At 41.9% G+C, this 22266-nt stretch overlaps 1 protein-coding gene across 1 annotated transcript in view; it reads left to right on the top strand.

Annotated features, from left to right (window-relative positions):
* Positions 1-8191: 8191 nt before the first annotated feature.
* Positions 8192-22266, top strand: part of insrb (insulin receptor b) — a 97214-nt gene continuing 83139 nt past the window's right edge. Inside the window, exon 1 of the mRNA XM_049586948.1 lies at positions 8192-9629. Within this exon, the coding sequence (XP_049442905.1) occupies positions 9536-9629 (94 nt within the window). The 5' untranslated portion in view covers positions 8192-9535. The remainder of the gene's footprint in view (positions 9630-22266) is intronic.

Raw genomic sequence — 22266 nt, 5'->3', positions numbered from 1 at the left:
GCCACTTGGAAACACTGCAAAGGGTCAGTAAAAACATCTAGGATCAGCCACTTTGAAATGCTGCAAAGGGTCAGTAAAAACACCCGGGATCAGCCACTTGGAAATGCTGCAAAGGGTCAGTAAAAACACCCGGGATCAGCCACTTGGAAACACTGCAAAGGGTCGGTAAAAACACCCAGGATCAGCCACTTGGAAATGCTGCAAAGGGTTGATAAAAACACCAAAGATCAGCCACTTTGAAATGCTGCAAAGGGTCAGTAAAAACATCTAGGATCAGCCACTTTGAAATGCTGCAAGGGGTCAGTAAAAACACCAAAGATCAGCCACTTGGAAATGCTGCAAAGGGTCGGTAAAAACACCCAGGATCAGCCACTTGGAAACGCTGCAAAGGGTAGGTAAAAACACCAAAGATCAGCCACTTGGAAATGCTGCAAAGGGTCAGTAAAAACATCTAGGATCAGCCACTTTGAAATGCTGCAAAGGGTCAGTACAAACACCCAGGATCAGCCACTTTGAAATGCTGCAATGGGTCGGTAAAAACACCTAGGATCAGCCACTTGCAAATGCAAGCAAGTATAGTGTTTACCATATTAAGCAGCTTAGCTTAGTGTGTTAGCATGCTAACATTTTGCTAATTAACTCTGAACAAGAAGTACAGCTGAGGCTGATGTCATTAGCTGCTAAAATAAAACATCACTAAGGACTACATTTAGATGTCAGCGGACAGCTTCTTAGCTTACATCAGTTATAATTTAATATCTAATTACTATATATCCAACCATGACGATGATGAAGTCAAAATAGATTTTGAAAAACAGCCACAAAATGCCTGTCGCGCGCCCCCACACCCGCTGCACCTGTACAGGAAGAAGAGCGGATCATGTTCCACATCACAGACCTGTTACAGTATGAGTGTAATACCAGTGCAGTGTTTTGCATGAGCGTCATTTACTTATTGAAAGACACAGAGGGAATTCACTGATTGTGTACTGATATTTTCTGCAGATGCACCAAAATATATAACTTCCTTTCGCCACAGATAATGTGCATGAAGTGCATCAGCTGTGCATCCTGTTGTGTGTGTTTGTGCAAACTCCCTTTTCAGAGTCACATGTGTGCAGAGGCTGCAGAGGAGTGATGTGCAGCTCCTCCGCATGAGAGGAATAGGTGTGGACCCTCTTGCTCAAATGACAATACGTACATGTGACTGCATTGTGTGATTGAGAGACAACAGGGGAATCCGACAGTGAGAGAGGCAGTAACGTTTGTTTGTCTCAGCTGCAGGCTGCAGGGACTGAAGTGCAGAAACAGCAAGTGCTGAAAGTGTAAATCACAAACACAGGGAGCCGTTTGAGGAGGATAATCCAGGAATGCTTTGTCTGTTTAAGCTCATGACCCTCTCCTTGGTGGACATCTCACACACATAAACACACACAGATGCCCTCGTGCATACACAGACACGCACACGGGCTGAACGGAGGTTCCTGCTTCCTGGCTCCCCAGGCAGCTAATTACTGAGCCTTCCACACCAACAAAGGAGAGAGACTCTCTCCATTCAAACATATTAATCCCTCCATTTACAGGCTGCAACAGAGGCGACTGCAGAGAGAATGAGCGGGGGTTCGTTTTGCCTTCTGCATCTGTGTGTGTGTGTGTGTGTGTGTGTATGTGAGAGAGAGAGAGGGGGGGGATAAACACATAATATGTAGTAGGAGTTAATGTTGCAGAAGTTTATTTCGTGGGGCAGGAGGGGGAAATACAAATACACACATTCACTTGTGTGTGTGGATGCCATCTAATACTGCTTCTCTCCAAGGAGTCACCTGAGTGCTGCTTGTTTAGTGAGGCTGATGCCAAATCAAGATATCATTTGGACCTGAGCTGAGGTATATTGGAGTCGGTAACAAGGGAGAAAAAGCAGCTCAGCGCATCCCTAATCTAATCATTCACTGACCCCTTGTGCCCTGTATGGAAGCATCTGCGTTTATTATGCTCATCCACTCATTTATTCATGGTTTTTATGTCTGTCATTTATAAAGGCATTGCTGAATAAAGTAAAGACAGCGTAATCTCCAGCCTTCATGTTGAGCTTTGCTTTGACAGGGGCACTCATGGGCAGATTATGAGACAATGGACCCCTGGGCACGGATATGCAGAAGCCCCAATACTTCTCCTACACAGAGGCACAAGTGGCACAGTGGTTGTTTTTTTTAGGTAGTTATTTTGTTTTTCCTTTGCAGTTCCTTTGCATCTCTTCATGGCCTTTTTGAGTCTCTTTGTGGTCATTTTGAGTCTCTTCCCAATCTGTACATGTGAATTTGAGTGACATTTTGCAGGTGAAGGCCAATGGCCCCTCTGACACTTTGGGCCCCTGGGCCTGTGCCTGGCAGGCCAGTTCAGTAATCCATCCACGGTGACACTTGTCCCCTGCTTTAGGGAGTCCTATCAAACAAAGAAATGCTGTTTAATAATCTAGGGAGATTAACTCCCTGGATTCATCTGAGGTTACATGTCCTGGTGTGATCCTAGATTCAGATCTACACTACACTCACAAGTCCCATGTGAGCCAGGTGAGGGAAAAATAATTTTTCCACCTTATTGCTGAAGTACAAGCATTTATATATTTAAAAGGATGCTGATAAACTGATTCATGTCTCTATTTCAAGCTGATTCGAATACTGTGATGCACTTTTTAGAGACTTCAGCTCTTCAAAAACTCTGAAACTCGCCTATTAAAAAGAACCAAGTGCAGAGAGCACATCAGTCCAGTTTTAGCTGCTCTGCACTGCCTTCCTATAACATTTAGAATTATTCTCAAGCTCTCCCTCCTTATATACAAAGCCCTGAATGTGCCAGGGCCAAGCTACATTGCTAACTCCCTTGTTATTTGCCTTCAAGAACACTGCGATTATCTGCTGCTGATTTATTGGAGGTTCCCAGCGACAGTCAAAGGAAAATCAGGGATACAGACTTGGTTAATTTCCTGTACCTATCTCTTCACTTCAGCCTTTAACTAGCTATGATTTCCCTGATACAGACCTAAAACTCTTTCTTTTTACACTTAACACTGCTGTTATTCTTTTAAAATGTTGTATTTTACCTGATCTTATGATTTACAGTTGTACTAATATTGAGCTATGATGCCTTCTATGTACTTTATTTTATCAGTTTTGTTGTTTACAATTGTATTTAAATGTTCTTTTTATACAGAGTTGCCTGCTGTCTGTTTTCATGTGAAGCACTCAGTGCATGTAATTCTCTTATTGTAAAACACTTTGTGCTGCATTTCTTGTATGAAAGGTGCAAATCATATTTATCATTATTACATTATTATTATTATTAGTTTCTATCAGTTCAATGTTTTGAAGAGGGACAATAATTTGACATCTTTCTTATACGTTACCTTTCTGGACCTGCAGAAATTGCAGAAACCTTGGTGAGAGAATATTTAGCTGTGCTACTCCTGCCAGTTTTACACATGATAATCCATGTATATGTGCATGCTGTTTTGCCAGGAAACAAAAAGATAGAAACTGGGACATTCGGGGGCTTGAGGAGCAGCGTTCACTGATGCAATGAGTGCTGACCCTGCAGCTTTTTCTCCAACTGTCAACCATCTTTCTGTCATTCACATATCTGCATATCCTGCAGTCTGAATAAACTACCAGATACCAGGTGGAAACATCCCGATTCTGCCCCAGAGCTTGTGATAAAAAGAGAACTGTCAACATGTTCATGACAGGCACTACAGCTCTGAGATATCCATGTTCCCGGTGGAGAATACCGCATTTGTGAGTGACAGAACTAGAGAAAATAAAATGTTCAGGAATCTTTAAAAACCTGTACTTGATTTTAAATTTTTCATCTGCAGTCATGATTTAAAGCATCCTCTCCCTGCGCATCCCTACAACCTCACAGAGCTGCATATACGCTGACAGAATTATGTAATGTTTATTTGACATAGCCCAAAGCTCCCTACGCTTTCCTCTCTGGTCAGATTTAATCCTATTTATTCACAACATTATATCCCTTTGTCCCGGTTTGACATCTGGAGTAAGTGAATTGGCTGGAGTTATTTTTAGTGCCACCTACTGAAATGAAGTCGTAGTACAGCGGCTGTAGTGCTGCACAAGTGCTGCATGTGTAGACTCATAACAGCACTCTAGGTAGGTTAGTGGGATAAAAAGCCATTCACTTGACTTCCTTTACTCCCACTGAAAAAGGAAAGAAATTGGTATTATGCACAGTACCTGAGGGGAAGTGTGTGAAGAGAACAAGAGAAAGGAGACCGCATGTGTGTGTGTGTGTGTGTGTGTGTGTGTGTGTGTGTGTGTGTGTGTGTGTGTGTGCCTCCAGTTGGCGTCAGACAGCGTGACTACCACAAAGAGATCTGTTTTGACTAGATTCCACAACCCTTAGTCCTTCAGACCTGTGACATTTAATCTCACTAAGACCTCATTTACTCTGTTCACTGGGTAACAACATTCCTCAGATTAACAAGCCTGCTCCACAAGCTCTCACCAGAGTAGACCAGTATGTACTCATCCAAGCACACAAACTGCACCCCTACGTGATAAACAAGACGCACATGTTCCACTCTATTCTCATCTATTATCATGTATTGTTCTCATAAAGGTGAGAACCGTGGCAAGATTCAGCCATCCTCTAAGTGTTAGTAGGGAAAAACTGTCAGGTATTGTGTGCAGTTAATTTCCATCAGTATGGCAGGTTTCATTATAAGGATATTTGCTATGCAAATCTGAGGGAACTGTGTGTACCTTCCTTAATGCAGGCAGGTATTTTACTTCCTGGCTGCAGGGCCAAGGCAGTGTGTAATGTTTACACTGCTCTATGACACACAGCTACTTTGTTTTGCCCACAAATTTCAAGACTCCACAGACAATGTGAAAGAGAAAATCTGGTGAAAAATGTAAAATCATTATGAAGTAGCTGCATGTTAACCTGCTGTACAATATCTTAGAAGTATGGATCGACTGTCACGTGCTGCTTGGTTCAGCATGAATGCATGTTGGGACATTGTTAGTGGAGAAAAAAGGAACTGTATCATTTTTGCTTCACCTGTGGCTTTAATAAATGCAGTCTCTTCCTACAGTTGAGGTTCAATTCAAACACTCTGTATCTTTTTCCATGTAAACTTGCAACCTAAAATTTTTCAGGAAATTTTTGAAAAGAAAAAAAGGTCTGTCTTTCAAAAAACAAAACAATTTTCTAAGCTAGTATCTCAGATAAATCGCGCAGCCAAGATATATGTTGCTACTGAAACATATATCAGGTGACAAGTAAACAAAAAAATGCTTAAAGATGTAGTATGTGGGATTTAGTGGAATCTAGAGGTTGCAGAACTTGAACTTCTACCATGTGCTGAGCATGTAGGTGGTGCAACAACACAAATGTCTGTATCTGGAGACAGGGTTTGGTTTGGGCGTTCTGGGCTACTGTAGAAACAACATGGTGGACTCATAGACTGTAAAAATAATGGACGTAGCTACCATGATGTCAACCATAGGTTTGTAGACCTCCATTTAGAAGCCTCAAATTCGGCATTGCGGCTGTGGCCATCTTGGTTTTTTGGAGCCAGTAGTGACCATATTTGAGAGGCTGAAGCTGTGGAGGAGCGAGAGGTGGATCTGACTGAGAAGCTAATGACACTATTGGCAAATGGTTGACACAAATTTTCATAGTGGCCAGACAGTGGTAATGAAACTCCTGGGTCCGTCACGTTTTGCCATTGGGCCCAAAAAAACCCCAACTCCTTCCCATTGACTTACACTGGGAAAAAGACGTTGGTAAATCTGTAGATACATTGTTTTGAGAGTCACAACCCGACTCCAACCTGACTTGTTCCACTATCAGGATTTCATTAATTCGGTCTGATAACATTTTCAATGTCTAAAAGAGCTACCAGATTAAATAATTTTATCTCCATTCAAGTTATTGGAGTGCTAAACGTGATGTATCTGGCTCAGCTGACGGAAGTCTCTAATGCGCCTGCTCTATAGGCCCCATGTTGCAGAAGCGGCGCCAATCATCCGGGATAGGAATGAACAGGGTCCTGCCCTCAATGCTGTATCCAGGTCTCTCAACACATCCATGGGATTGACTGGATTCTGGAGCCAGTGTCAAGTGGCCCCTCAAAGAACTGCAATTTTTCGAACTTTGGTGTTGGCTTAATTTTTCAGCCCTAGAGGCGGCAGCTTAGGCCGACTCTATGGAAAAGAACCTGTTCCATATACAGGCCTCTGATGTAAGTGGCTCATTATAAGGTAATGAAAACAAAGATTCTTGTTTTCAGGTGATCATAAACTGATAAAAACATACTTATGAAGATTATACACAATTTCTGCCAGCAGATGGCCCTAAATCCTTCACACTGCAACTTTAAAATATGTTTGCATATTAATGATTTATGTGGCACAAATCAGTGAATTCCCATCTACTAAAACACAATACTGTAGCAACTTAAATCAAGGCTCATCTTCAAGTGGAAAGAAATTTGAAGAGGACCTATACTCTGGAATGACAGTCTCCACTTCATTAAAACCTGTCCATCATTACTCTCATTTAAATCTTATCTGAAAAAACACCCGTGCCATAGTTAATGTATCAGTTTATCTTTAAAATAATTAGTTACCGTTTAATCACATCTTGTGTGCTAATAAAATTCAAATTAAAATATGAGTTGATTTTGTATTTAGTTGAGAAATAATTGTGTCTTATCATATCTTATCTTATCCTTATTAAGACCCTATATGCCAAACAGAAAAACTGACTGACAGCCTCTAATCTTAAAAATATTATCAAACTGATTGCTGACAAGATTAACCAATTAACTATTTTGATTTGTTGATTGACATTTTCAGACATTTGTCGAGCAAAACAGCAGTTGATACCAAATTTCAAACTTCTAACATGAGTATTATTTGCTTTTCTTTATCATATATGATAACAAGCTGAATATCTTTGATCAAAATGGGCATTTTCACTATTTTCTGATATTTCACAGACCAACAATCAACTGAGACAATGATCAGCAGATTAATGATTATGAAAATATTGGTTAACTCCAGCCTTAAAACTGTTAACTACTGCAGGGCTGTTGTGTTTCTGTTATTTTGTCCACAAAATGAAAAATATTGGAAATGTTCCTTTATCAAACAGTCCACTGTGGTGAATATTAACACACCAATTAACTATTTTGATTATTGGTTAACAGACTCATACATTTTTTGAGCAAAAAGAGCTCTCAATATCAAATTTAAAACATCTCACGAGTATTATCTGCTTTTCTTTTTCATAGCCTATATGATGGCAAGCTGAATATCTTTTTCTGATATTTAACAATTAATCAGTTAATCTGGACAATGATCAGCAGATTAATAATAATAAAAATATTTGTTAGCTGCAGCTTTTAAAGTTCTTTTATTTTGACCACAATGTGTATTAAAGGTTTAAAAATGAAAAATATTGGAAACTTCCCTTTATCAAACAGTCCACTGTGGTGAATATTAACTAACTAATATTTTGATTATTGATCAACAGATTCATACATTTTGAAGCAAAAGGCAGCAGTGGACATCAAATTCCAAACGTCTCACATGAGTATTATCTGCTTTTCTTTATCACATATGATAGCAAGCTGAATGTATTTGATCAAAATGGGCATTTTCACCATTTTGACATTTAACCGACCAACAATCAACCGAGACAACGACAAATTAATAATAATAATAATAATAATTTGTTTTATTTGAACTTCTGTTATTTCGTCCACAATGTGTATTAAAGGTTTAAAAATGAAAAAATATTGGAAACTTCCCTTTATCAAAGAGTCCACTGTGGTGAATATTAACTAGGCATTTTAACAGGTGATTTTCCATTTGAACACACAGACCGTCTCATGTCAGGAAATGGTTCTTCTGCTCGACATATTTAATTATATTTAAACATATATCCAGTCCTGTTTTATTTTTATTTCAGTTTCTTAAAGATGTTGATGTGTATGGAGCCCCCCCCCCCCTCAACAAAGAGCACCGGTGTTTTGACACCACTAACGGCAGCCCCGGCTCAGACAGTCCAGATCCGGACTATGCTGCTTGTGTTAGCAGGAATCCGCTCCGGGTTTTCCCTCAGACCATGTGTGGCCCAGCTGAGGTGACTGGCAGGACTTGTTTACTGGCGGAGAGACTCGCAGAAAGAGAGACGGAAAGAGGGGGAACCTGAGGGAGAGCAACCGCTAAACGGAACGGGAATCCAAGTTTTTACACTTGACCCGTCTTTTTAAGTCTTTTTATGTTTGTTTACCTCATCGTTTTTTGACTACCGGAGACGAGATACTGACTTTGTCTGCGTGTATGTGTGTGTGTGTTTTTTTTTTTAAATTTTTAACTCTATCGCCGACACTGAAACCTCGTTTGTTTTGGATTAGCTAGCTAACGTTAGCTGTTTTTCCCCCAGCAGCTAACGTTAATCTGAGAAAAAGAAACGGGCGGCGTGGTGGAGAGTTTTCTCACTTCCCTAGCAACGTGCAGGTTTAACGGAGCCGTTATTTTACCGTTTTTTCTTCCTCCTCCTTCAACGGCGGATGGGAAACAAGTAACGTTTTCCTCCCCAAGTTTCCCTTCTTTGTTTTCTTTCTCCCGTTTTGTCGTTTTATGGGTGTTCATTCGTTTGCGGCGTGGTGGTCAGCGGGGGTGAAGGAGTTCAGAGGAAGGTCGTAGTGGGGAAAGCTGTGTGTCGCTGCACGTTTTTCCTGCACGTAGCTGCTCGGAGGAGTTTCCTGGGATGTGCTCGCATCTGTCTTAAAAAGGGTGAGCTCCTGAGACCATACAAGCAAACGGGGTGTTATAAAGACCTGTGGACTTCAAAGGAGAAAGCGCAAAGCTCGCCAACTCCCGTTCTTGGCTCTGCGTTTGGCGATATCCATAACTTCAGCTCATGTCGGCTGGAGGAGCACAAGAGGAGGCTGCTTTTTAACGAAAGGAAAAATACTTCTCAGCAGTTGCTTTTTGAAGTGGGTCTTCCCTCATTTGGAGCTGTGCATTACAGAGAAATGAGCCCGGGGCCAGTGGACCTCCTTCGGGGACCTCCAACACCAGCCCCCCTTCCATGCGTGTAGGATATTAATAATAATAGTTATTTCTCTCTTGATTCACTGGAGCACCAAAATCAAACAGATGAACGTGGACTGTCGCCTTCACTTATGGAAAATGAAGATCTTTACTCGCACATGTGTTGCCAGAACCCAAGATCACGTTATTTAGTGGTCTACATTTTTTCCAGGGCTCACATATATCACAAACTTGGCTGGGAAGATACTCATAAATTTACTACTCCCCCCCGGTTTGCGGGGGGCAACGTTGAATCACTTGACTCTGCTGGACCTTAATTTTTAAGAGTTTGTTCAATACTTTTTGATATTGAAATAAAGGACTGGAGACAAGACTGGAGTTTTTTTTTTGTTTTGTTTTGTGTCGAGAAGCTTCAAGAGGAGAGCACAACTTATCTTCACGTCAAAATGAGACGGTGGACGCTAAAGCTGCGAGCACAAATTGTGTTTTTTATCCTCGTCACCTGCATTATCTGCCAGTGTGGACTAATAAACGGAGAAAGTGAGTATTGCTTTTATGTTTTATATTGTTTTTTCCCAAGCAGAGCTTCTGTGTGATAGTCGTAGCGCGTATTTTCACTCTTTTCCTGGCTGGGCATGCAGAAAAAAATAACAATTTTCGCCATTTTTAAAATTGTTTAATGCTTAAATAATACAGTGGATGTTGCATTTACATTTGTGTGACATTAGTGTATCATTATAGAAGGATAAACTGCTATCAAGTGTGATTAAAAACAACATAAACACACCACAAAACTCCATAGAGACACATTCAGTTACAATAGGGATATTATTGTTTGGTTATTATTAAAAAAATAAATATTTTTGGCATATAAATACACGGTTTTACTCCCTGGTGAAAGCTTACAGTGCTTCCGACTGTGTTATTGTCTTAATTTTATCAATTAGGATGGTAATTTCAGTCACGAGACTCTCGCCTGCGCTCTGGCGCATGCGTAAAGTTTGGCACAGCGTCTAATTAAGGGGGCTAGTAATTTCAGTTGTTGCGTACGAGTAGCCGCGCGCTAATAATTGATATTCTTGCGTAAATTTATTGAGTAATATCCCCGCCCCCCCTCGCGCCGTCTCTTAAAGGTACATAAAAGTAGCGGCCTGTGTTGGATGCGCCAGCCCCAGGGCCGGATTAGTCGCTGTAACTGGACGAGTGTGGTCTGCTGCAGCGAGTCTAAACTGGGAGTAGCAGGATTGGCCCTGTGAGCGCAGCTAGGCCTCTCATGGCGACAGACACACACACACCAAAACAACGCACACACACACACAGGGTGCTGCTGCAGCCTGAACGTAAACAAATTAGCCGCCGACGCTAAGAAGTCTCTTTATAGGTGGTGGATTAGCCTACATTGCTCTTTAGCAGATCGCACCAAAGTATGGGCGTCTTCCTTCCTCGTCGGAGGATGTCTTTCCTGTGGTGTTTCCTTTTCTTTCTTTAAATCAATGAATTGGGGGAGTGATTGTAATAATATAACAGCGCGTATTATAAACAGTGACGTGATGCTTTGCCAGAGATGAAGCAGGAGATAACGATTCCGCTGTAATGACCTCGCCTTAATAATATCAGAGGAGTGATAATTTGAAATATGGTGTTTTCAGTCGGAGCGATCATTGTTGGCTGCTGTTGCAATAAAGCAGTCATATAATGGTGGAAAGTAATCACCTTTATTGGCCATGTATGTGCACACACACAATGAGTCCTTAGACACAAATAGACTAAATGTAACAAATGTATTCTGACAAGTTAATCTAAAGTCTAAAAGTTCTCACTGGGATTAACATGATATTTAACATTTAAATAAGAAACATCACATTGACCAAAGTTACAGAAATACACAGACTTGACTCATAAATTAATTTCCCAGCTGTACAATTGACTGCATTATATATTCAAGCTCTTAACATTGTTAAAAGTATAATTTAACAGCAGGAGATGACTGAATGAGAGAAGAAAAGATGATTACTTAAAGTAGATAATACTTGTGACCATGTGGTGATTCACGGCTGTTGTCTCAGTTTGAATGAATGAATGTCACAGTGGAAAACATATTCACTGTAGATAAAGAGCAGCTGGAATACAAGTGAAATTAATTAATGCACATTTAACTTGTTTATCAGTGCTTTAACCTTCGGCCTACATTAACACTTTTGAGATTTGTGTGGAGTTCTTAGATGATGTGTTGCACAAGTCCACAAAGTGTTTTCAGCGCATGAAGCTAGCACATGTGAGTTGAGCAAATGAGCCAAAAAATTTGGGCAACAGTGCACCTTAATTAGACTATTAATAAAATAGTGTTGTCTTTAATTAAGCAATGTTGTGGCTCTTGAAACTTTGAGTTATATCACTTAAAATGGCTCCCAGTGGCCAGCTTCAAAGGAAATGTTCTGGCTACTTTACACAGGTCATGTATGCAGACAGAACAGAGGCCCCTGAAAAGGGGTCTTAGGAGACAGGGCTGCTGGTACCCCTCCTTCCTCCTCTTTCTTCTTTCATTCTCTCTCTCTCTCTCTCTCTCTCTCTCTCTCTCTCTCTCTCTCTCTCTCTCTCTCAGGGAGTGGGGTTCATATCATTGGCTGCTTCTGGTTCCTGATTTACTCAATTCTCTGGGAAGTGACCATATTTGGCACTCTTGAGATGTTTACGCCTGGGGGGGTGGAGTGGGAGCCGGGGGGGCAACAACCAAAATACTTAGAATACTTTAATTCTGAATGTGCACATCTCCACCTCAGTCATGGGAAAGAGGAAGCTGTATTGATATGTAAACCATGCTGTGGTTGTGATCGGCTGAGCGCTCTCCGGACAATGTACCAAAGCATTTGTGTTGACTCTGATTGGGCTGTTTGTCATAGTTATCAGTAGTTTTCTGAAGTAACCGCTGAGCTGTCTCCTGGTCTAAATCGCGAAAAACAAGTTGTGCAACTGGGAGCCTTGCCCCCTTCTTGTTCCTCTCAGGCTTGTGAGCACAGCTCTGTTGGAAAGGGGTAGTGTGCTGCATGTGTGTATGCATGCGTTGTTATGTATGCTTCCACAGCCTGTATGCTTCTTAAACCAAGTCTACAACACAGAGTGCAAAACCTAAAGTAACTCCCACCCTGATGATCTGAATTAAGTGTCCAAAGCAGTCTCATTTATTCATGAACTTCAGTTGAATAGTTATTCCAACTCTGCCGGTAGAGTAACATGTTGATTTGTAAAATTAGGATGACTAGAGATGCCCCCTGTTTGTGTGCGAGTTTGTCTGTAGCCCATTTGGATACTCAGGCACTCTTCACTGGAGTGCACAGTGGCATTTTCCGACAATGCTGTGCATGCTGTGGAATGTGTTTGAAGTGGCCCACCATGTAGGTGCCTGTGCATGTGTCTGTGCGTGTGTCTGTGTGTGTGTGTGTGTGTGTGTGTGTGTGTGTGTGTGTATGTATATCAGTATGCTCCCCAGACACCCTGTGCTGTCTGCAGGATCTCATCTCTCAGCTCCTGACCTGCCCACTTCCGGGAAGTGTATGTTTTTTGTGTATCTGTGTGTGTGTGTGTGTGTGTGTGTGTGTGTGTGTGTGTCCGGAGGAGGTGGTCATGCATGAGAACAGTGTGTACCAGAGCGGCAGGCTCAAGAGTGGGCTGCCTGTTAGCACTAGCCCCTGCGCCCTGAGTGGCCCCCTTGACCCACCAAACATCCAATTCATCAAATGGACAGATTGCATGATGCTTTTTGTGATGAAATAAGACAGCATTAGCATTAATGGATGAAAAGGTGTGCGATACATAAAAACAATGAATGAGGTGAAGGCAAAGAATGTCACATTGTAAAGCAGTAAACAGTGAAGTTAGTAGGGATCGGATCGGGTATCGGCGCTGATCACGTTATTTTTACAAGATCGGAATCGGTAATAAAAGATCGGAGGAATCTAGGTAGAATAAAGATATTAACGCACCTGTTGCTGGTAAGAAGCTGTTATCAGTGAATCCATTTGAATTTTACTCACCATTTCAAACATAAATGAGTTTAAAGTAATTACCTATTACTGTATTTGTGTTGTCAACTGTTGCATTTTGTTCTCATACATTGCTATCAGACTTTACTGTAAGTTTAATGGGCCACAAACAGAATCCTGTCTTTCACAATGAAGCCATATCGCTGGTCGTCGATTGCCATTGTACGTTTGGGTTGTCCATGTTCACAGAGCCTGCAGACAATGGGGGTCATGAACTGAGGACTCCACCAGCTGCGTTTTGAGCGTTGGCCAGGAAGGCAATATGCACTGCAAAAGGAAATTAACTGTTGGGGTGCCTTTCCTAAGTGCTTCCTCCTCTGCTCTTATCTTTCCAAGTATCCCTTACAACCACTCCTTACTTGCCAATACATTTTTTTTATTTGTGTGTGTGTGTGTGTGTTTGTGTGTTCCTGGCAGTCTTTTCCAACAGCAACACAAGTGGAGAATGAAAAACATAACCTGACCTTTTGACTCCCACAATTCACAAGCAAATACATTCAAGTGTGATTGCTGGTGTTTTTTAGTTTTGCCTGCTTTCGACAGACACTTCAATGCAACATTAACATTGTTTGCATTTCATAATTGATTGTAAAGGCTGAGAGGGTTATTTGAATTCAGCCTTTGGAAAGCAGAGACAATAATTATGAATCGCAGTGTTCTCATCGGTCTTTGTTAGGGGTTAGAGAGCATGCTAAAGATGTGAAGTCTATCTGTTCGGCATAATGTGTAGGCATGCTGAGAGTTGGGCCATTGTGTCTGGCTTTGATAACTTTTTATCAGTTTTTTAGCCACATATTACCTCTTTCTTCAGGGCTCAGCGTTACTGTTTCTTTTTTTCACTTGCCTGGTTGGGCAAGTGGGTTAGAAATGTACTTACTCAAAGGTAGTTTGTATTTGCCCCTGTACAAATTGTTTTATTTATTAGCAGTTATCAATAACAACAACAACAACTCAGGGGTTGTCGGCAGCATTCATAGCTGCCATGCGAGCGAGATGGTGTTGGCTCTTGTTGCACCACTCCAGCAATGTTTTTCAGAAACTTGACCTGCATTTGAAGAAAAAAACAAAAACAAATTAAAATGCTCACTTGCACTTCAACTGACAAATTTAGCCTTTACCTGCTTCCATTTTCACTTTTCCATTTGTTCGATTGGTAATGCGCAAATGCATTTCGTGAAAGAGATGAGATGGAAGCAAGATGGCTTACTCCTTAGCTACTTCCATCATCAACTCCATTAAAAAACAGTGTGTTTAATTAGTTTGAGGGCAAGTGAGTTGCTCTGAGTTGCTGGATTTACTAGCCCAGTGTGGCATTTTACTTGTCCTGGGCACTTGGGCAGTTCTTATTGTTGAGATATGTATTTGATTTCAAGTCTACAAAGAAGTTCATTCAAAGTAAAGTCAGAGCATCCTTTATATTGGAAGGTGCAAGGACACAAATGTAAGGGGGGATCTGTGGCCATCAGTTTCAATGTAGACTTTTATTAGAAATTACTTTTTTCATTTAGTTTTTCTTATTGAATGTCTCTTTAATACCACACAACCGACAACCCTGAATGTCCATTATTATGGATAAAACTACAGCCAAAGACTTGTAGTGTATTCATTCGTATTCTGCAATCTTTGTCGTTGCCAAATTGATCCAGAATCTGGTCGAAATGAATCGATTCAAGCTACTTTGTGTCTTTGAGTTGAGACCACAGTGATCAAAGGAGTTCTTCATACCCAGCATACTATCATGTGAGGTTGAAATATGTGCATCAGTCTTGGGCTGGTTTTCTAATACTGAGCTAATACCTTCCTCTCTCTGACTCCCATTCCTAGATAGAGAACTGTGGCTGTTTATGTAAACCTCTGCTCACTGCACAGAAATGTGGTGGAGTTGGGAGGGGATGGATGGGGTGCGGGAATCACTCACACACACACACACTCACACAGACAAACACACAGAGCGCCGTTACGCCATGCTGCAACAATCTGATTTGATAGTCCTTGTTGCTGTTTGGATCTGCCCTATTTTAACTGTTGGTGACTTCACACAGTAAAATCCAAGTTGAGCTGGCCCTGTAATGCCGGGATCAGCAATGGGATCTTTTGGGGAGCTTTTGCCGGCAGGACCAGGCACTGGCTGAGGCCATGTCCATGTCCTTATGTGAGTTAATTTGAAAATCCATCTTTTTGTCTTCATATTGGCTTTCCATTGTCAGTGGCCTGGGGTTTTTGACTATCCAAAATGGGTTTTTGTTTTGGCAATGATGCTGTCCAAAGCCGATGAGGTTGAACAAGTCTTGATTTTATTGTCATGAGGAAAAATGTTTCGGAAATGTTGAAGTATACATCGTGATATGATCCAGGCTTTAGCTACACATCCAAAACGACTCCTTGCGCAGTTCGTTGTTCCCCCTTGCTCAGTAAACAACCGTTCAAAAACAGTGGAAACATCTTTGGTAGAACTGAGCTCCTGGCTCAGTTGGCCGGCGCCTGCCCAGCAAAAGAGATATGTGTTTTTTCTATTGTTTTGGCAGTTCAGTGGATGGCGGACTTTTTATGTAAGCAATTGTGTAGACAGAAAAGTTGGGACATTTTAAACAGTGTTTCCAGATTTATCTACATTAGTATGAGAGAGCAAGGCTGGATTGTTTGTGTCACATGGGACTCTGTGTCTGAGCTCTGGTGGTTACAGTGCAGAAAACCATCCTGTAATTTGAGGGTCACACTTTCAGCAGTTAACGTGTCCGTCTCTGTTGGACACTGATCTTCTAGATGTTTCCTGACTCTCTGACCTCACTGACTAAAGCTTATATGTATGCAAGTTTGTGCCTTACAAGGAAATATGAAGAAACAGCTTCCTGTTTACGGTGTAACAGGGCTGTGTGCAGGGTAGACTGATGTGTGTGCTAAATTTCTGACAACCCTCTTTTTTTTTTTTTTTTTTTAAAGCAGTTTCAGCTACAATTTGTGCCTGTGATTTATGCAATTCTGTTGATACAGTGAAATTATGACATGTAGGCTACGATTATGTATAAAATAAAGTTAAAATTAAGAGCTTAAGTGTACCAGATGTGCCATTAAGATTGTTTTCATAGTAGTAACAACATGCATTGAACATTGGCTGTCATTAAAAATAGTCTTTTCTTGCCTTAACATATGCTGTGGTGTTGTCTTAAGTATAGATTTATCAAATACATATTGATGCTGTATATGTGAAACAGTTTCAATACTAATTTTAATTTAATTCCAGTTAATTTTATGAACTTAATAAAAACAAAACCTTTTCCAATCATTTCTTTGTTGCTTCATCAATAAACTAAAGCTTGCAGGGCGTCCAATTGTTTGCACTGCACTACATGTGCACAAGTTAGTGCAAACGCCACCCACTCTTTATCTCTGTCATGAATCTGAGTGTATAAGTGCACTGGGATGTGTGTGTGTGTGTGTGTGTGTTTATGTGAATTTGTTGGGCTGGAGTGGCTGTGTAACTGAACCTGATGGGTTAAATTTATTTTGAGGACTGTCATATGACTGAGAAGTGGCCATTTGACACACAGCCCAGTGAGTCTCTTAGCAGTTAATTACAACCACACACACACACACACACACACAGACACATACACAAAGGGTCATATGGTTGGAAACTGTTATTGAGCAGAGGAACGGGTAGATTCAAGCTATAAAATAAAGGAATATTGGCTACAGATGATCAATGACATATAGAAATCAATCATGGACATTAGCTGTAAATGTCAGAGTACTTCGCACATCACGGTTTTACAGACCCAGGCAACTGTTGGCATTTGTGATCACAATCGCACAAACACAGCCAATGCCTGCATTGTTGCTTTACTGGCAGTTTTCTGACAGTTTTCTTTTAAATTAGAAAAATTGGTAAGATTTATTAACTGGTGCACTCTTGTATAAAATGTTTTAAATCAGACTTGAACCTCAACCAGCAGCTTGGAATATAATGCTTGATGGAAAGACATAAAAAGGGAGGCAAATATAATTTAGGAAGAATGCATGTGAAGTTTAAAAAAAGGGGACGTGACTTAAGCATTTCTCCTTCATCAGTCCTCCACCAGCCACTTTATTGGATTCATGTCTGTCCATGATCGAGCAATGTTTCTGATGCATTCTGGGTGAGAAACATGCAACAAAATGAGATTAGTGAAATACAAGTTGTTTGCACCACAACAACTTCTTCTCCCTCCTGTGTCCAGGCCTTTTCTCTCAGCTGTGTATCTCTCTCCCGCTTAATGCTGGAGCTCCCCTCCCCTCTTATATCCATCCCTCATTCTTCCTCCCCTCCCTTTTGCTTTTACGTTCAGGGGTAAGAGGGTTCACTCTCATCCACTGATTTGTTTTTCTTTCACACTGCAGATGCGCACAGCCTGTGGACCTGCCTTACACACACACACACTCACACACACACATACACACACCTGCTAATCCTGCTCTGTATGTGGTGGGAAAGCCTCCTCTTTCAAACCTGTTAAAGGTGCGAACACCATCCATTTGACACCCCCCCTCTTTGTTTTTTGCTTTCTCCTCTCTTATTAGGCCTGCTTGCTCCAGCTGGGCCTAAGTGACGCTTAACATGTACACCTGCACATTGTGAACACCCAGTCACATGGACCATTCTGATTATGTTGTGTTTGCTGCATCTGTGTGTGTGTGTGTGTGTGTGTGTGTGCGTGCTTTTATGAGCACTCATGCTTGTATGTGTTCAGTGGAGGTGTGTGTGTGTCGGGTGGTGGTGGGGGCTCTGTTTTTGTCCTGATGAACTAGCCTGAGATGGGTTACTATGGTGACAGCACTAGCTGTGCTGGCAGTACAGTGCTCCCCCCCCCTCCTCCCTTATCTAAATACACTTCTAGCCTCACTGCGTTTAACTCACATTTAACTCATTTATGCATTTTTAATGTGCGGTAACAGAAAGTGGGATAATAATTTTTGGCATAGTTGTCTTAATATAGTCTACAGTGGCATGTTATGGAGGTGCTGCTGTGTGGTTTTGTGGCGATACAATCATGGTTGATTTTCCCTCTATCTCGACCCCCAGAGTGATGTCCACTGTACACAAACCATAATCTATCCTGATTGTTTCAACAGTTCAGTCTCAACACCTGTAATCAAGGCAGAACCTCTCACCGATCAGTGTGTGTCCTGTACTCCTGATCTCAGCCTGTCAATAACTGATCAGAGCTCAGTGCTTCTACTGTCCCAAACGCATTACAATATCTATTATCAAAGTGTTTGAAAATGATCCATAACTTTTGACTCACTTGTCAAATTATGTTTTTGTACTAAATTGCATTCATAATTATGTTGTGGTGACAATGTAATCGCTGCCTGGATTATGTTCAGACATGTTTCTTTGAGTTAATGAAATTCCTCATTTATGCACCACGCTGGATTCCCAGGGAAGTGGCGGACATGCAAAATGCAGGACTGTTACACCAGAACCCAGGGTTTGCCTCCAGATCCTTGTCTGTGGTATGGTTCAGGCAACTAAAGCACTGGTTAAAATTAGGGAAAGATCATGATTTCAATTAAATGTTAATAAAAAGGTAATAATAACAAACAATAATGTGGTCACTATAAAGTCGAAGGTGTATTGCAGGATTGCCTGTTTTGGCGGGATACAAATTAAATATATTGTTAGTGAACATTTTGCTGAGACATTCAGAATCCACAATTTTTGCACCTTGCCAGGTCCATGATTAATGTAACGCAACGTAAACTGCTCTGCATTAAGTTTTCCTTAGAAAAACAAATCAAATTAGTCATGCGTACACATAATTTCTAGGAGACACGGCTGCAGTTTTGCATGATCGGTGCTTACTGGTCAGACGCTTTTGCAGAAGTCCTCCACTCAACTGCCAAACTGCAGTGTTGCTCACCTTCAGCAAACATTGACTGCACTCCACAGACATCTTTTGCTTTCCCAACATGCACTATACCCACTTTTTACTGCATCCTCACTGACGTTACGATAGATGGAGATGGAGAGGGAGATGGAAACCACCTGCTTAACAGAAAGAGGCCTGTAAAGCACCTTCCCGTTCTTTTGTGTGCCCACTGCAAAGCTCTGTCCACCTCTGTGCCATTTCACCCACTGCAGTCATGAAACCAGATTGGTGAGACCATGCCTCACAAAACCACTGGCCAGGCAGTAAATGCAATGTTTTAATTACAGAATGTATGCTTGTATGATTTTTATTAGTCTTTTTTTTTAAATTTCAAATGAACTGGTTTCTCTCTGCGCTTCAGCAGTGTTATCCATTGAACTGTGGCTTTTATTTGATCCTTGGCAGTGATACATGCAATAACAAACCTACTAATAGCCTTGCACACGCCAGAAGACATCTCTGGAGCTCTGTTTTTGTTGAAACTGAAAAACATTTAGTGCGAATCAATCAAGCTCACTCAGATTTGCACTGGACTAATCAACCATTTTATGATTCACACACTGATTTTGAAGGACAGGTTAGCAGAAATTGACAGTGTGTGTGTTTTTTAAACAGCTGCAATGCAGTTTTGATTATTCTTAGACAAGCAAATAGAAAATTTCTTGGAAAGGCATTGCAGATTAAAGTTCATTTAAATGAGTCGCAGGTTAAAACCACACTGAACAAAACAGCTTGTGAAATTCTACAAAACCTGACGTTAAAAGTGGGGCTGGTTCCTCCTGTAGGACGCCAAATACAGAGCTCTTAATGAGGCACAATGTCACAAGTTAAAGCTTTCTGTTGAGTAAAATCAGTGGCGTATAGCTCACCCTGCATATATGTGTGTATATGTTCTGGGAAGAAAACAACAAAGCATTTAAGTAGAGACGTAAGCACCAGTTATGGCAAAACATTAAGCTTTAAAGCATTCAGGTCAGACCAAGTTTTTCATTGTCATTGCATAGTTGTTGACGCTTGCTTTGCTGTGTGTGTGTGTGTGAGTGTGAGTGTGAGTGTTCATCACGTGCCTTTTGCTGCTGTAACAATGTTTAACCGGCCATTAGGCGTCTTGCTCTTGAAGAAAGTGAGGAAAACAGACACTTGAGGACAGACTGGAGTGAAAGGAGTGTCCCAGTGTGGCAACGCTGACACTGTAGCCTCCACCTGGGAGCAAACACTGTAGGGACTCGTGCCAAGACGGAGTGAAAAGGGACAGAGAGATGAAGAGTTTGCGCCTAGTTTATGAGCCCGCATCAAGCATTCCTAATTCACTTACAGTTAAAGGGGGCCCATATTGAATCATGCCTTGCTGTTAAATGACAGCGTAATGAATGGAAGTCATTTTACAATACCGCCGCGGCCACAGGCCCTCCCCTCCAGGGACTTGTCTGTCAGAGGCTAGCGAGTGATTTGTTGGCTGGGGGGGGCCTTGTGAACGTTAACATGACGTCAGTATTCCATCCATGCCATACCTAGCATGCCCGTGGATATCCTGTACGGAAAAACCAACAGAGGAGGGCAATGATCGAAGGTCTTTGGGAATCTGCAGAGGGTTTTTGTGGAAAAACAAACAGCAGGAGGAGGGGATATTTGTCCATAATCAAAATGACTGAATGTTTATAGATAACATGTTCACAGTGCTTCGCTTCTCCATAATGATATCAAGTATGTGGGAAAATGGTGTTACAAGGCAGAGAGTAATGATCTGCAGATTCATGTCACATTTGATTGGCTGTAGATGGATATCTGATACTAGATGGTATTTTGTTAGATTAATGCAAAACTAGGGGTGCCATTTTTTTGGACAGGTGATTTACAGAGCAGATATCTATGCTGTAACAGACAAAAAAAAATACAATTTAATTTCAGTTGGACTTTAAGTGGAAGGAGGCCCTGAAGCTGTGGGTGCAGGTCTGAGCAATGGAAAAGGTAGAGGGAGGGAGAGATATGGAAAGAAGGAAGCAGAGGCAGGCAGGATGTGTGTCTGCATGTTTGTGTGTGTGTGTGTGTGTGTGTGAGGTTTTCCTGCAGCAGCCAGTGAGAGCTGGTGGTCTAACAGTGCAGACAAACGGGCCATTAAACTGACCTGGCCCCTCTGCTCTCCATCTCTCCAGCCTCCCCTCTGCTTCTCCCTCTTTTCCGTCTTGGTTTGTCAACTCCTCTCCCCCGTCTCTCTGTTTGCTTCTGTACCACTTTGGATTCTCCATCGCTCAAGTTCTGCCCCCTTTTTTTCTTGCTCTCCCATCTCCTGTGCTTGTTAACTTGTCTCCTCACTCCTCCTTCTCTGGCTCATACACACACACACATTCACATACGCACACACAAACAATCAGAGTCTCATTTCAAGGCAGTTAGAATTAAATTATTTCCTCCTCTCTGGGTGTTTTTCTTCGTTTGCATCAAATTTTGGATTCAGCTGTAGCTCGGAGTTGGCAGCCTCGCAGCGATCCAGTCAAATCAATAGGATTTGCCATGCTTGGGATGAGCTCAGTCGTCCATTCACCACACAGGGAATACCTCTACTAAACCCCTAAACTGTTTTAGCTGGAGGTAAAAACTGCTCAGTGTCAAAAGAAAGAGTTAGCACGTTGAGCTACAGCCCGGGCAGCTGTCCCATCACCGCTCTTGTACTCTCCCTTCCCCGTCTGAATCCCTCTTTGTCGTGATTTTTCTGTTTCAGTCTGAATGCTGAGTGGCTAAAGCACAAACTGCAGCACTAAAGGAAACAAGTTAGGATTGGAAATATAGCTTCACAGCTATTGTAGAAGTCTCAAGCAGGCAGACAGGCCGATTTGGAACAAGAAAGAAAGCCGTACGGGATTGAAGAAGCCGATTTGGCAGAGCCGTCAGGCAGGCGTAGCTCGTCCAGCCTCGTGTGGAGATCTGGTTTGTGGGTCGGAGCTCTGGTGGGGCCGGGCCCTGCAGCTGCTGCCGTGTGGCTGCAAGTCAAGCAGGGGAACCGAGCCCCGGCTGCCTCCCTCTCAGGCCGAGGCTCACCACACCAAGACGCTGCTCTGCGCTCCACTCGCTAACGTGGGAAGATGAAAAGGAACATCAGATGTTTTTTGTATTACTCACTCTGGTGTGTGTGTGTGTGTGTGTGTGTGTCTCTGTGTGTCTTGTCTGTCTGTCTTGCACTATATCTTCAGCACAGTCCAGCCTGCAGTTGATTACCTGCTCTTGTTTCAT

The sequence above is a fragment of the Epinephelus fuscoguttatus genome, linkage group LG10 (assembly GCF_011397635.1).
Source record: "Epinephelus fuscoguttatus linkage group LG10, E.fuscoguttatus.final_Chr_v1".
Lineage (NCBI taxonomy): Eukaryota > Metazoa > Chordata > Actinopteri > Perciformes > Serranidae > Epinephelus > Epinephelus fuscoguttatus.
This window is presented reverse-complemented; position numbering and strand designations above follow the sequence as displayed.